At 37.5% G+C, this 15,844-nt stretch overlaps 1 protein-coding gene across 2 annotated transcripts in view; it reads right to left on the minus strand.

Moving 5' to 3' along the window:
- Positions 1-2,452: 2,452 nt before the first annotated feature.
- The window catches only part of PAK2 (p21 (RAC1) activated kinase 2), a 107,228-nt gene continuing 93,836 nt past the window's right edge, over positions 2,453-15,844 (minus strand). For both annotated transcript variants that reach the window (XM_036243932.1, XM_036243931.1), the window contains exons 13-15: positions 14,358-14,554; positions 4,475-4,612; positions 2,453-4,020 (exon numbers count right to left, since the gene is read on the minus strand). In XM_036243932.1, the coding sequence (XP_036099825.1) occupies positions 3,934-4,020; positions 4,475-4,612; positions 14,358-14,554 (422 nt within the window). In that variant the 3' untranslated portion in view covers positions 2,453-3,933. The remainder of the gene's footprint in view (positions 4,021-4,474; positions 4,613-14,357; positions 14,555-15,844) is intronic.

Raw genomic sequence — 15,844 nt, forward strand, 5'->3', positions numbered from 1 at the left:
CCTTTCTAATTTGGGCTTTGTAATACATTCAAAATAACATCTTTGAAAAAACATTTACCCTTAAAAATACTAGAATGTGCTCTGAAAACCTATTACACTTATTCTTTTAAGGTATTCTAATTTAAAGAAGTTTAGGAAAGGGAAAAATGAACATAAAAAAGTTTATTTCTAGCCCTGAAAGAACAAAATTATTGAACAAAGTCATCAAATACAGCAGTTAATGTCAATGTAACAATTAAATAATCAAATGGGATTAAATTAAAAGTCAATATAGAATTTGAAGACAAAACAGAAAGCTGCTTTCACTTAATTACATTTCTATCTACCAAAAAAAAAAAAAAGGTAACACATTCCTACCAAAAATGTTCAATTCTAAATATATAATTCTCTGCTTTTCTTAAGAGAATAAAAATCTGCTTGACAAATTTTCATACATTTCTTTCTCCCTCTCATTTGGCAACATTCCAGAACGGTGAATGAGAAAGACTTCAGTTCTCTCAAGGCCAGGCCAGGCCGTGCTTGCTTCTTCTCTGTAATTCTCACAACATCTACCACAGTGTCTTCACTGAAGTGGTCAATAAATGTGCTGAGTAAAAAAAAAAAAACAGGCGTATGTGTGTGTGTGTGTGTGTGTGTGTACACTTTTTCCTCTTATGCACATGCATATACATGCACTGTGGAAAAAATGATTTTGTTTAAATATCTGTTGTGGGAGCAATAGACAAGATGATTTTATATTACTATGAAATTCTATTATTAAAAACAAAACAAACAAACAAAAAAAACAACCCAAAATAAGTACTAATCTGGATTTTGGCTATATTATAGAATTGATTTTTTCACATTTCACTAGATATATTGATCTCAGTACATTTTAAAACCTTTAGATTAAAAAACTGATGCAAATTCCTTAAGCACTCATTTTTTTCTAACTATAGTCATTGCTTGATCAGATCTAGAATTATTCTGGCTAGAATACAGTATATTTAAACAAACATGTTTATGTAAGCCCTAAAAGAAATACTCATAGGTAGTTTTAAATTGCTTATTAAAGGCACAGGTTTGTCTAAGAAAGGTGGTAACTAGATAAACAGCTTAAAATTTATATGTGGAAGGGAAGAGAATTTATATTATGTGCCAGGCACTTAACACATGAAGAGAGAGTTGTGTTAGCCTTGGTTTCTGATGCTATCACAATCACTCATCTCGTTTACTATTATAAGTAGAATAAAACACAATATTTTCATGGTTTCCCAGTTTTAACTGTCCCTGAAAGCAGCAAAAGAAGTAAGAGAAAGAAACTTTAAGACTGCTAGAGTCTAAAATATAATAAATAAGTACTATAGTAATACTGCCCTAATAACACAGGAGGACTAAGGTAACTTTTAGATTTCAATAGGAATTTTCATTCTAAAGTGATGACAAAAAGGGTGAATACAAAAGGCAGGTTTTTAGAAAACATGAATCTTGATTCAGATACAATTTTTCTTTCAACAAGATCTAAACATTTTAATTTAAAATTAACTAATAAATCATAATTCCGTATTGCTTTTAAGATTATTTTGTTTAAAAATGACACATTTCAGAATTACCAAAGTATATTTCTCTTACAAGTTAGTTTATCCAAGTAAGTAAAGAATAAACCATAGTGTAGCTCCCTTAATCTAGGAGTCAGGTTTTAATGACAAAGTCCGTTGCCAGCAATGGACGTGTAGGTAACCATCAAAAGTTGTAAATACAAATCCCAAACTGCTTCTTTAAAGGGGAAAGACCTTTGTTGAGTCATAGGAATAAAAATGGGGCATTGGCACTGTATTCAATGAATATGTCTTTATGACATATATGGAAGTGCCGTCTAGAGTGGTCATGATGATTATAGTCTGATCATCTAGTTGGTTTTCACGGGTAGCATCTTCTTCATCATAATCCATTCAGACTATTTACAAAGACTGTTCAAATCTGGAATTCAAAGAGGCAATGTAGCTTTCCACCAGAAGTAACCCGGCTTGTTTCTGTAATTTAGTAATAGCTATAGAAGGCCAATATAATCCAGAGAAACATGAAATCAAGAATCAAATCAAACAGAGACCATTAAGTGCTCTACATAAGTTTCATGAACTATTTTATCATTTTTGTGAAAACCTTTGTGTTATTAATTAAAAAACAGCCATTTCGATCTTTATACCTATATCTTATACACAAATGATAGGAATAATAGGAAATAAAACTATATTAGTTCCCCCTAATTTACTCCAAAACACTGAAATGATTTTTATTCATGACTTGTACTGTTACAGGATGACAAGTAAGTATGAAGTTAAGTAGGAGAATGGTGGGAACATTCACATGTTCCAGAACCAACCCACAGATTTTTCTCTTTTATGTGGCTCTTGGCATGCCAGAAGGGACAATACTGCATCCAAATGCCAAAAAAAAAAAAAAAAAAAAAAAAGACCTAGGAGGCAGGAAGAGACAGGGAGGGGAGAAGAGAAGAGAGAGCGCTCTAATAATTAATGCTACAGGTCACAGACCTTTTAAAATCTTTTTTTAAAAAAAGTATTGCTATCAAGAAGCACATTTCATTTTTTTTCCTTTCTCCAGTTTTTTACATGAATATTATTTACTTATTTGAAAAAAATCTACAGTAACTTAACATCTCAAATGATCCATGAATTTATCAAGAAGTCCTTTGTTACTTAAGTTCTCAGACAGTAAAATGTCGGTAATGGGTTGAGAACAATGTTTATGACAAATCTCTACAGTTTACTGGTCAGTAGCTGCATCTCTATGTAACTGACAATTCTCTTTCATGAATATAATCTCACCTGATTATTTTAGAGCTCACTAAGGTTCAAGTCTCTCACTTTGTCTCTACTGGCTCCAAATATTTTCTCCTTCAAATGGAAAAATAGTTAAGTTTTAAATTCTGAAAATTCAATGGTTATTGTATTATTTACCATGTGGGGGGGCAGTAGGGTGAGAGAGGGTTAATTAAAATACAAACTAAAATTACAACATATACAGAAACTCATTTCCAAAATGAAGGGAAAAGGGGAAGGGGCAAGTAGCGGCTCTAACAAAAGTTGGAACAAGAACAAATCACTGGTTCCTGAAGCCAAATCTGAAAACAGTCAAAAAGGAAACAAAATTGTAAAGATGTATAGTCAATGGATTCTTTTTCTGTTTCAATCAATGATTTAGTTATAAATATAGATTAGTCTTCTCTCTATACATGTAACAAATGCCAAATACTTTACTACCATGAAATTTCTAAAACTGACTTCCACATTTGTTAAAAAAGGTAAAAATCACACATTTACCCCTCCCCCGACTTCAAATTCTGAACTAAAATATTACATGTACAATAGCTGGTTCTAACTTCTATACAAAGTTAAACCACATTAAGCTCCTTTGCCAATATAAGGAGCTACATAATTTTTATCAAACTTGCCTCAAATTTAGGCCTAAGAAAAACTTCTCAAAGCAACTCAAAAGGAGCAAGTCAAGGGAAAAAAAAGCTACAAAGAGAAAGAAGACTAGCAGATGAAACATATACTCTGAAAAACTGAGATCTACTATTCAAGTACTGAAAATACCCCAAAAGGGACAATGAATGGGATCTAATACAATGAAGTCAGCAAAATAAAATGCAAATCTCAAGCATGATAAATGGCCCTGACAGGCAGTCTGCTGAATGAAGTAAGGCTAGTGATTCAGTCCACAATTCCTTTTGGACCCTAAAGAAAGGATTCAATAGAAAGTTGTCATTCTGTTTTGCAATTTTCACTTGGTTGTCTTCAGGAAGTAGTACTTTGCTTTTTTCCTCCATGTTATGCAGGCCATTTCCTTAAACCCCAAAAGAGTAATAATTTTCATATATTAAAAGACTTCTTTTAGAAAATGGAAAAAGAATACGAGGCTGTGGCAATGATATTAACGATTGCTCTTCATTGCTTCTTTAGCTGCCATGATCAGTGGTGTCAAGCTAGATAATGGTTTGGCCAGTTTCAGGAAGGGATGCTGCCAGAGACGGGAGAAAAAAAAGTATGAATGTCACCAGTTTAGAAGCTAAATATTTCCTTTCAATTAAAACCCCAAAGATTTTAATGGACCATAATCTATTTAATAAACACATATTTCAATACCTGCATAAAATCAGCATAACCAATATATCACTTTTATAGTTGAGAGCTGTCTTTTTAGTTTTTCTAATATTATAAAATCTCAGTTAAATGTCCCAGATACTTAAGCCAGCAATGAACTTGTCTGAGAATTAATAATATGCAAACTATATACTTATATACTTATTATAATATAATGGGTACTTTAGTCCCAGCAAATGAAATCCTAAGCTGTGGCAGCTGCCATGCTTCTGGTGATGAATGAGCAGTGAAATGTAATAGCCCTACATAAACTTTGTTTGTCATTCAAAAAAGCCAACTTTTTCCAAAAATAGTATCATTTCCAAATTAACCTGTAACAATTCTTTGGCTGAACCCCTTTTTTCCACATCCATCTCCAAACATCGATTTAAGAAATCCCGAAATATTGGGGAAAGCTTCTCTGGGTTCTGAAGTTCTGGAGTTCCATTAGTTGCTATCAGGTACAAGGCCTAAAAAAAAGAAAACATGTTTCATATTCTTACGGTATTAACTCAACAAAATGAGAAAGCACTTTATAAAGTTACGGATCTTTTACTTCTGTAAAGACAATCACCATAAATACTAAAGTGAGGTTAGTATTATTTCTACCCATTTGAATTAAACATTTTTTCTTTATTTTAGAAATTTCTTTGTCAAAAATCATTTCACTAATTTCTTTTTCAAAAATTAGCTTCATCTTTCTTTTTGGTGTGTGGGTGGGGGGTGAAGGTTATAAATGCAACATATATTAATAAAAGAACTATAATATCTAAGGGTAGAAAGAAAATGACCACAATTCCACCATTAATATATAGTAACCCAGTCTCCTTTTTCAAGTCACACTGCATTTTAAAACAATATAGCTTATTGAAATCCTTAAAAAAAAAAAAAAAACCACCCAAAAACAAGAGCACAGAGGATTTTTAGGACAGTGAAAATACTCTATATACTATAATGATGAACACATGCTATTCATTATACATTTGTCCAAACCCACAGAATGTACACCACCCCAAGCATAAACCCTAATGTCAACTATGGATTCCGGGTGATAACAGTATGTCAGTGTAGGTTCACTGATTGTTAAGAAGTATAAGCTCGCCCTGGCTGGTGTGGCTCAGTTGGCTGGAGCACTGTCCTATAAACAAAAAGGTGGTGGATTCGACTCCCAGTCAGGGAAGATACCCAGGTTGCAGGTTCAATCCCAGGTTGGGGCTCGTGCATAGTAGGGAACCAACTAATTTTTTTTTCCCTCTCTCCCATCCTTTCATTAAAATCAATTAAATAATAATAATAATATGATAAACAAAAAAGAAATGTACGGTCTGGTGCAGGATGTTGATAATGAGGCTATGCACATGTGGGGGAAGAGAGATATGTAGGAAATGTGTACCTTCCTCTCAATTTTGCTGTGAACTGAAAACTGCTTTTATTTTTTTAATCCTCACTTGAAGATATTTTTCTATTTATCTTCAGATAGAGTGGGAGGGAGGGAGGGAGGGAGGAAGGAAGGAAGAGAGAGAGAAATATCGATGTGAGAGGGACACATCGACTGCCTGCCTAACCACAGCAGGGACGAATCACAACCGAGGTATGTGCCCTTGACTGGAACCAACCACGCGACTCATTGGTCTGCGGGTTGATGCTCTAATTGCTGAGCCAAACCGGGCAGGGCTGAAAACGGCTTTTAAAGTCTTAAAAAAAAAAAAAAAACCCAAAACCAAAACTAACTATATCCCTAGCTTCATCATTACTAATAACAGATTAGATCTAGAAAATTATTTTAATGACTGAATTGACTGTTTCATTTAGCCAATCCCCTTTGGAAAATCCTTGTATTAATTTTTTTATCCTCACTTGAGGATATTTTTCCATTGATTTTTTTTAGATTAAGTGGAAGGGAGGGAGGGAGAACAAGTAAGAGAAACATCAATGTAATAGAGATACATTAACTGACTGCCTCCAAAACAACCAGGACCTGGGATTGAACTGTAACCCAGGTATGTGCCCTTGACTGGGAATCAAAACAGTGACCCTTCAGTCTGAGGGCTGACACTCTAATTGCTAAGCCAAACTGGCCAGGGCTATTTATACATTTTCATTAAACAGAAGTCTGTAGTATACATTAGGATTCACTCTTTGCACTGTACAGGCTATAGGTTTTGATAAATGCATATTGTCATGTACCCACCACCATTCAGTATCATACAGAATAATTTCACTACCCTTAAAATCCTGTGTTCCTTATTTGTCATCCCCACACCCTTATGCCCCTGGCAACCACTGACCTTTTTCACTCTCTATAGTTGGAACCATACAGTGTTATGTAGCCTTTTGAAACTGGATTCTTTCACTAAGCTTTTCTGTGGTTTCCATTGTATGGATGGATGTACCACTGTCTATTTATACATTCACTTTTTTTTTCTTTTTTCTTTATCCTCACCTGGGGACATTTTTGCATTTATCTTAAGATAGTGTGGGAGGGAAAGAGGAAGGGAAAAATGAGAGAAAGAAACATCAGTGTGGGAGAGGCACATAGACTGGTTGCCACCCCCATGACCCCAACTGGGGCCGGGGACAAAATGAAATGTAGGTAACATGCCCTTAGCGGGAACTGAACCCAGGTCTCTCTGGTCTGAAGGCCAATGCTCTAACCGCTGAGCCAAACAGGCGAGGGCACTATTTCATTTTAATTAAAAATTCATTTCTGCCCTGGCCAGTTTGGCTCAGCGGTTAGAGCTTCAGCCAGCGGACCGGAGAGGCCTGGATTCAGTTCCCGCTAGGGGCACGTACCTCGATTGCAGTTGTCCCCAGCCCCGGTTGGGGTCATGTGGGTGGCAACCAGTCGATGTGTCTCTCTCATACTGATGTTTCTCTCTCTCTTTCTTCCTCCCTCTCTCCTTCCGGCTCTATCTGAAGATAAATGCAAAAAAAGTCGAGGATAAAAAAAAAAAAAATCATTTCTATCCCTGTTTCCTTTAGATAGTTTCTATTACTATGTCTATGATTATTATTAAATCAATCATTTTCCTGCAATGTATAATCTGTCATTAATCCAATATCAAGCACTGTAGTTTGTATCTGTAAATTTAATTAAAAAAAAAAATGTACCTCCAGCCCAGGCTTGGTAGCTCAGCTGGTTAGAGTGTTGTCCCCATTTGCCAAGGTGGCCAGTTTGATCCCCACTCAAGGAAGATACAAAAACAATGGATGAATGCATAAATATATGTGGACAACAAATTGATCTTTCTCTCTAAAAAAAAAAAAATCAGTAAATTTAAAAAGTACCTTCCAAATGTCTCTACTTAACATCTAGAAAGATGTTAATAAAAATTGTTTTAATGCCCTTGGTATGCTAATTCTTTTATCTGTATCACTTTTGGGTCAGTTCTTCTCCTCATTATGGGCTGCAATTTCCTTGATCTTTTGCCTGACTGATAAACTTTGGATATTTGGGTGCTGGATATATCTGTATTCTTATAAATGTTCTGGAGCTTTTTTCTGGGACACAGCTACTTTGGAACTTTGGATCTTGTTTTTAAGATTTGTTAAGTGGGACATAATACATTTTTTAGATTAAAATTTGTTATGCCCTGGCTGGTTTGGCTTAGCTGTTAAGCATTGGCCTGTGGATTGGAAAGTCTCCGGTTTGATTCTGGGTCAAGGGGACTTACCTGAGTTTCAGGTTCAATCCCCAGTAGTGTGAGAGGCAATCAATTGATGTGTCTCTCTCAAACTGATGTTTCTCTCTCACTTCCCACCTCCCTCCCACTCTATCTAAAGATCAATGGAGCCTGGCCAGTATGGGTAAGTGGATTGAGTGTCATCACATGGACTGAGAGGTCTCGGTTCGATTCCCAGTCATAGCACATGCCAGGTTTCGGGCTCAATCCCTGGTAGAGGGTGTGCAGAAAGTAGCTGATCGATGTTTTTCTCACACATCGATGTTTCTTTGTCTCGCTCTCCAAAAAAATAAAAATCAATGGAAAAACATCCTCGGTGAGGATTAACAGGAAAAAATAAAATAAAAAGGAGCCCTGGCCAGTTTGGTTCAGCGGTTACAGCATCGACCTGCAGTCCAGAGAGACCCGGGTTCGGTTTCTGCTAAGGGCATGTACCTCAGTTGCAGTTTGTCCCCGGCCCTAGTTGGGTCGTGTGGATGGCAGCCACTCGATGTGTCCCTTGCACGTCGGTGTTTCTCTCTTTCTCTCTCTCTCTCTTTTACTCTCTCTCCCTCCCACTCTATCTGAACAAAAAACGAAAAAATGTCCTCGGGTGAGGATTAAAAAAAAAAAGGATTTGTTAGACTGCAGCAGCATGTTCTTCATAGTCTGATCTCTAATGTCTTGAAAACCATTGTTTCATATATTCCAGTAGGAGGGTTAATCTGGTCCCTGTTATTCCATCTGGACAAGAAGCAGAAGTTCCCCTTGGCCAAGTTTTCGCCAATCACATCCACATTATCAATTTCAGTGGTCAAGTCTCAGTTCTCATCTAGGGGTAATTATTTCTTATAGCTGAGGCAAGCCTCTTTGAGTCCTCTACTCAACAGCCTGTGAATTGCAAGGTTTTCTATTGCTGACAGAAATAGACACTATTCCCAGTTCTGCGCGAGGACCAGGCAACATTCTCTCCAAACTTAGCAGATAGTTATATCACTGACCCTAGGCAGTCTTCACACACAGGTGTGCTAATCTCTGTTGAATGCTCAATGAAAAAATCTCCACAAATCTAGAGTCTTATCTTTGTGAAGGTTTCTCCTATCCTATACTCTGCGCCTTGTGAACTACAGCTGCCTTGGTTTCCCCAGACTCTCACCTCCATAACCTCAACTCAAGGAGTCCCTGTACCCCATCTGAATCCTCCCTCCTTGTGCATGGCCTGGGGACACTCTTAAGACATTAAGCTGGGGCAATCATAGGGCTCACCTCATGCCTTCCCTGCCTTTAGACATCACTGTTCTTTTTTTTCTCTTTATTGTTGAATGTATTACAGATGTTCGTAATTTTCCCCCCATTGACCCCCTTCTCCTCACTCCCACCCTCCTCCCGCCTCTCCCCACACAGTTGTCTGTGTCCATTGGTTATGTATGTAAGTTCTTTAGTTTATTTCTTCCCACCCCCCAACCCCCTTCCCTTTGAGGTTTGTCAGTCTAGCAATGAATTTGTACTTCTTAATCTCTTCACCTTTTTCACCCATTTCCCCCACCCCCCCTCCCATCTGGCAACCAACAAAATGTTCTCTGTATCTACGAGAATGTTTCTGTTCTGCCTGTTCATTTTGTTTGTAGATTCCATTGTCGATAGATATGTATTCATTGCCATTTTGTTTATTCATATATTTTATCTTTTTCTTCAAAAAGACCCTTCATCATTTCATATAATAACGGTTTGGTGGTGATGAACTCCTTTAACTTTTTCTTGTCTGGAAAACTCTTTATATGGCCATCGATTCTAAATGACAGCTTTGCAGGATAGGGTAATCTTGGTTGTCGGTTCTTACTTTTCATCACTCTGAGTATTTCTCGCCACTCCCTTCTGGCCTGCAAAGTTTCTTTTGAGAAATCAGTTGACAGCCTTATGGGAACTCCCTTGTAGGTAACTAACTGCTTTTATCTTGCTGCTTTTAAGATTCTCTCTTTGTCTTGAACCTTTTGCATTTTGATGATGATGTGTCTTGGTGTGGGCCTCTTGGGGTTCATCTTGTTTGGGACTCTCTATGCTTCCTGGACTTGTATGTCTGTTTCCTTCACCAAGTTAGGAAAGTTTTCTGCCATTATTGTTTCAAACAGGTTTTCAATTTCTTGTTCTCTTTCTTCTCCTTCTGGCACCCCCAAGATGCGAATGTTGGCACGCTTGAAGTTGTCCCAGAGGCTCCTTACACTCTCCTCATTTTTTGGATTCTTTTCTCTTTTTGCTGTTCTGATTGGGTGTGTTTTGCTTCCTTAGATTCCAAATCGATGGTTTGTTTCTTGGCTTTACCTACTCTACTATTGAATCTGTGTAAATTATTCTTTTTTTTTTATCCTCACCCGAGGACATTTTTCCATTTTTTATTCAGACAGAGCAGGAGGAAGAGAGAGGAAGAGAGAAACGTCGATGTGAAAGGTGCACATCAAGTGGCTGCCACCCACAGGACCCAACCAGGGCCGGGGACAAACTGCAACCAAAGTACAAGCCCTTAGCGGGAACTGAACCCGGGTCTCTCTGGACCGCAGGCCGACATTCTAACCACTGAGCCAAACCGGCCAGGGCATGAATCTGTGTAAATTATTCTTTATTTCAGTTAGTGCCTCCTTCATTTCTGACTGGTCCTTTTTTATGCTCTTGAGGCCCTCACTAAGTTCACTGAGGTTCTCACTAAGTTCACTGAGCATCCTTATAAGCAGTATTTTGAACTCAGCATCTGTGAGGTTGCTTATCTCCATTTCACTTAGTTCTTTTCCTGAGGTTTTGTTCTGTTCTTTCATTTGGGACCTGTTTCTTTGTCTCCCCATTCTGGCTGCCTCCCTGTGTTTGTTTCTGTGTATTACTTAACAAGAGGTATGGGGCTATCTGAGACCAGATGCTGCTTGTTTGAAAGAATTTAGGAAAACCTGAAGCAGGATAGAGGTCACTGTTCTTCATAGTCTGATCTCCAATGTCTTGAAAACCACTGTTTCATATATTCCCGTAGGAGGGTTAATCTGGTTCCTGTTATTCCATGTGGACAGGAAGCAGAAGTTCCCATTTGCCAAGTTTTCACCAATTACATCCACATTGTCAATTTCAGTGGTCAAGTCTCAGTTCTCCTATTACTTGACATAACTGTAGTTTCTGACAAGCTGATTATCTCCATCACTGTTTGGATGTAGATTCTAGGGTATATGTTTATTTGGTTTTATCTTCCTCTCTGGCCATTCCTTCTCAATCTCCTTTGCTAGTCTAACACATCAACTCTTAGCTATGGAATGCCTCAGGGTGCAAGCAGAATCTCTTGTATTGTCTGTCTGTGCCCACTGGACCTGGTGATCCTGTCTATAGTGTCATAGCTTTAAAAAGCCTCAATTTTATCTCTCTAGCCTGGATGCCAACAGACTATTCAACATATCCACTTTAATGTCTTAATAGGCATCTCAACTTAACATGTCTAAAACATGTTAATATGTTATCTCCTAATCTCCCACCTGCCACTCTCCACCCCACCCCCATACTCTACCTGCACCCTTCTCATTTCAGGTAAGGTGAACTTCAACTTCATCATTTCAGTTGCCTAGGCCCACCTCTTGGGGTCATCCTTCCCTCTCACTCATACAAGCTCTCCTTTTAAAATACATCCAGAATCCAACAACCTTTTCCCACCTCTACTAATACATTCCTAGTCTAAACTACCATCATTTCTTGCCTGGATTTTTACAACAGCCTCCTAACTGGCCTTTCTGCTTCTGCCTTTGGCTCCCTTGAAAGTCTCTTTTCAACAAAGTGGCCAGAGTGACGCTGTTTAAATGTAAGTAAAACCATTTCATTTCTCTGCTCAAAACTGTCCCATGGTTTCTTCCTCTTACCTGTGTAGAAGCCAGAATCCTTTCAAAGGCCAAATAATGAATGACACAGCCTGGCCTCATTTCTTCACTACCTACCTTTTTTTTTTTTATCTCCTGCTAAGTGTTCACTGAATAGTAACTATCCTGGAATCCTCAATGATCTTTGAATATATTAGGAGTGCTCCTGCTTTAAGGCCTTTGCATGTGCTGCTCCTTCTGAGTAGAATGTTCTTTCCTTAGGTAACTGAGTATTCATCACTTTCTTACCTCTCCTGTTCAAATGTCAACATAGTAAAGCTCTCCCCAAAGCACTCTTTTGACAATGAACACTCCTGACTCCTTGCCTACTAGTACCAGTATTTAAAGAGTCCACCATCATTTAATATATTACATATTATTCTTATTGTTTTTCTCCTTTTATGAGGTCAGAAAATGTGTTGGTTCTTTTAAACAGTGTTTGAACAGTGCCTAACACAGAACAGATATTTGAATCAATAGTCACTGAAAATCAATAAAACCAGAAGGTTTAAAAATTGTTCTAAAAAATGTTCTAAAATTAATTACCTCTATAAAAGCATTTCAATTGCTCACTTGAACTGGAATCTTTGCAAGAAGATAAAAATTATTCAGGAAAAACAGAATTAAAATCCATGCCATCTACATAGGGTAACTCCTACACATACTCATTACCTTGGCCTCTGGAGCCCATTTTATAACACACATTCAACTTATTTGGGAAAGAAATTTTTATTTGTTATTTCTGGCAATAAGTTTTTAGTCATATATAGCAATTTAATATCACCCTTTTAAAATTCAATATTTTCTTATATTCACAAGGCTGGACAACTATTACCACTGTCTAATTTCAGAGAATTTTTATCCCTCCAAAAATAATATCCATGTAAATTATTAACCACTCCCCATTCCCTCCTCTCCTCAATCTCCAGAAACCACTAATCTCGTGTCTCCACAAAAATCTATGAGACCTATTCAGTCAATCTTCATTATGTGCAGATTCCACACATGCAAATCCACCTACCCACTAACATTTACTTGAACCCCCAAAATCAGTACTCTCAGTGCTTCCGTGATCATCATAGATATGTGCAGAGAGGTGAAAAACACAGTGCTGAAGAGCTATCTAGTGTTCCTATGTGCAAGAAGGTTCTGATGTGCCTTATGGAGAATATACATGTGTTTGATAAGCTTCATTCAGGCATGAGTTATTTGGCCGTGAGTTCAATACTACTCGATCAACAATGTACGTTAAATAGAGCGTCTTTAAACAGAAACACACATAAAGCAAGGTTGTAAATCAGTTGACAAAAATGTTGTGACCAGAGGCTTGCAATAACCCTGTATTCCCCTAGAAGCAATTGTTCAGCATTCATTAATTCACTGTTTTCTACTTTATAGAACCCAACTACCATGAATAGGAATAGAATGTAAATGGAATCATACAAAATGCGATCTTTTGTGTTTGACTTTTTTCACTTAGCATAATGCTTTCAGGGTTCAATGTTATATGTATCTATACCTCATTCCTTTATTATGGTTAAAAAATATTCCACTGTATGAATATACCACTTTTGTTTATTCATTCATCAGGTGATAAGACAATTGGGTGTTTCTACCTTTTGGCTCTTAAGAATGCTGCTATCAACATTTGTGTACAAGTTTTTGCAGGGACTTATGCTTTTAATTCTCTTGGGTATATACCTAGCACGGGAATTGCTAGATTACATGTTAACTCAATGTTAACTTTTAGAGCAGGGGTGGGAACTTTTTTTCTGCCAATGGCCATCTGGATATTTATAACATCATGTGAGGGCCATACAAAATTATCAACTTAAAAACTAGCCTGCTATATTTGGTCAGACTAATTTGGTGAGGTGTATGTTAGCTGGTATTGATTTCGCAGGCTTTATATGGCCAGACATTCCCCAAAGACGTTTTAGAGGAAATGTCAGATTGTTTTTCAAAGCATTACATGTACCATTTTCCCTTTCCACTAGCAAAGTATAAGGGTTCCAATCTCCCCACATTCTAACCAACACTTATTGTTCATCTTTTTTATTATAGTCGTTTTGTAGTTGTGAAGAGGTATGATATCGAGCCATATATGGTAATTTAAAAGCAGAAGAAAAAAGATAAAGGAACAAAGGCAAGAAGGAAGGGGGGAGGAAACAAAGGGAGGAAGGAAGGAAATCCCAAAACTCTCCACCCTCAGCTACTGAATATTTAATCGTTTAAAGTCTACTGACCTCATCTGTATCTCAGGGCCCTCACTCTTTTGTTTGAATATGGTTTTTAACATTGCCATCTATACAGCTTTCTCAAGAGGTGATCTTGCTTTCCTCTTCTCTGAACCTAGGGGTACCAGAGGCCAAGGTTCAAAGTTGATAACCTGAAGGGTATATCTAGGGACTCTTAACTCTGAAGAAAAGTGAGGAAATTCTTACTTACGTGCAAAATTAGAAGCATTCAACTTATTAAAAATCTACAAACTCTTTACCTAATATATTCAACTCAACCCAGAAGCATATGAATTTTAGATGCAGAGTTGGGGAAACAACTAAATTTTATCAACTGTACATCCTAAATTCTTAGGCCAGCGCCTGGCATAAGCAGGGACTACATAAATGTTTTAAAGAAAAGTATTCTAGTTAAAATAAGGCTGGTGCTTGTCTTACCCTCAAGGGATTTTCATTGAGGTATGGCGGTTCTCCTTCTACCATCTCAATAGCCATGATACCCAAAGACCATATGTCCACCTTAGGGCCATAAGCTTTCCGTGTAACCACCTCTGGTGCCATCCAGTATGGTGTGCCAACCATGGTACTTCGCTTGCTCTGCTCAGGAGTGATCTGGGCACAGAAACCAAAGTCAGCTATAAAACAAAACAAAACAAAACAAAACATCTAGAGTTAATGGTGTCCATGAATGGTTTTATCAGAATTCACTTTAGATGACTCAATTACATTTGAATACTCAGCCACTTGATTTTTAAAAAAATAATTTTTCTTTATTGATTTTAGAGAGTGAGGAAGGAAGAGGGAGAGATAAATAGAAACATCAATGAGAGAGAACATCAACTGGCCACCTTCTGCATGCCCCCTCTTAGGATCAGGCCCACAACCTGGGCATATGCTCTGACTGAGAATCGAACCGGTGACCTTTTGGTGCATGGGTTGACGCTCAACCACGGAGCCACACCAGCCGAGCCTCAGCCACTTGATTTTTAAGATTATATTAATAGTCAACCATTTGGGTTTATAAATATTATGATAATGTTACATACTCTTACTTTTACTTCCAAAAAGCAGAGGGCAAATTATCAGGTCTTTTCTTCTAAATTATTAATTCTAACCAGAGGGAAAGGGGGAGGAGGGATGTAGAAGAGGGTAAAGTGGGGATAAATGGTGATGAAAGGAGATTTGATTTGGAGTGGTGAACACACAATACAATATACAGATAATATATTATAGAATTGTACCCCTGAAACCTATATAATTTTATTACCAATGTCACCCCCAGTACATTCAAATAAAAAAGTTAATTGTATCCTGAAGACTTTAATAAAGTTGAAAAAGATCTAGAAGAAAAAGTCACCAAAGGTGAACACCAAAAACAAACACTGTGAATCAGGCAAAGGTCAGAAAATGTTAACTACTTTTGAGGAAAATAAACGGAAGTTAAAGACTAAACATCCGCCCTGGCCAGTTTGGCTCAGCGGTTAGAGTGTCAGCCTGCGGTCCGGAGAGACCCGGGTTCGGTTCACGCTAAGGGCATGTACCTCGGTTGCAGTTTGTCCCCGGACCTGGTTGGTCGTGCGGGTGGCAGCCACTCGATGTGTCCCTTTCACATTGAGATGCTTCTCTCTCTCTCTTCCTCTCCCCCCCTCCCACTCTGTCTGAACAAAAAATGGAAAAATGTCCTCGGGTGAGGATAAAAAAAAAAAAAAAAAAGACTAAACATCCAACAAAAATAAAATAATTTTTAAAAATATTTATACATAATTAAAAAAAAAAAAAAGACTAAACATCTGACTTAGCAGAGTCTAGAAAAAGAGCATATTTACCTACAAGGTGCTCACCAGCATTACTCCAACCACGTCATTTTATAATAACCGAGGAACAGAATGCCTAGTTCAATACTGTTAATTTAGTGACAAAGTCAG

Source organism: Molossus molossus, unplaced genomic scaffold, assembly GCF_014108415.1.
Source record: "Molossus molossus isolate mMolMol1 unplaced genomic scaffold, mMolMol1.p scaffold_m16_p_5, whole genome shotgun sequence".
Taxonomy (NCBI): domain Eukaryota; kingdom Metazoa; phylum Chordata; class Mammalia; order Chiroptera; family Molossidae; genus Molossus; species Molossus molossus.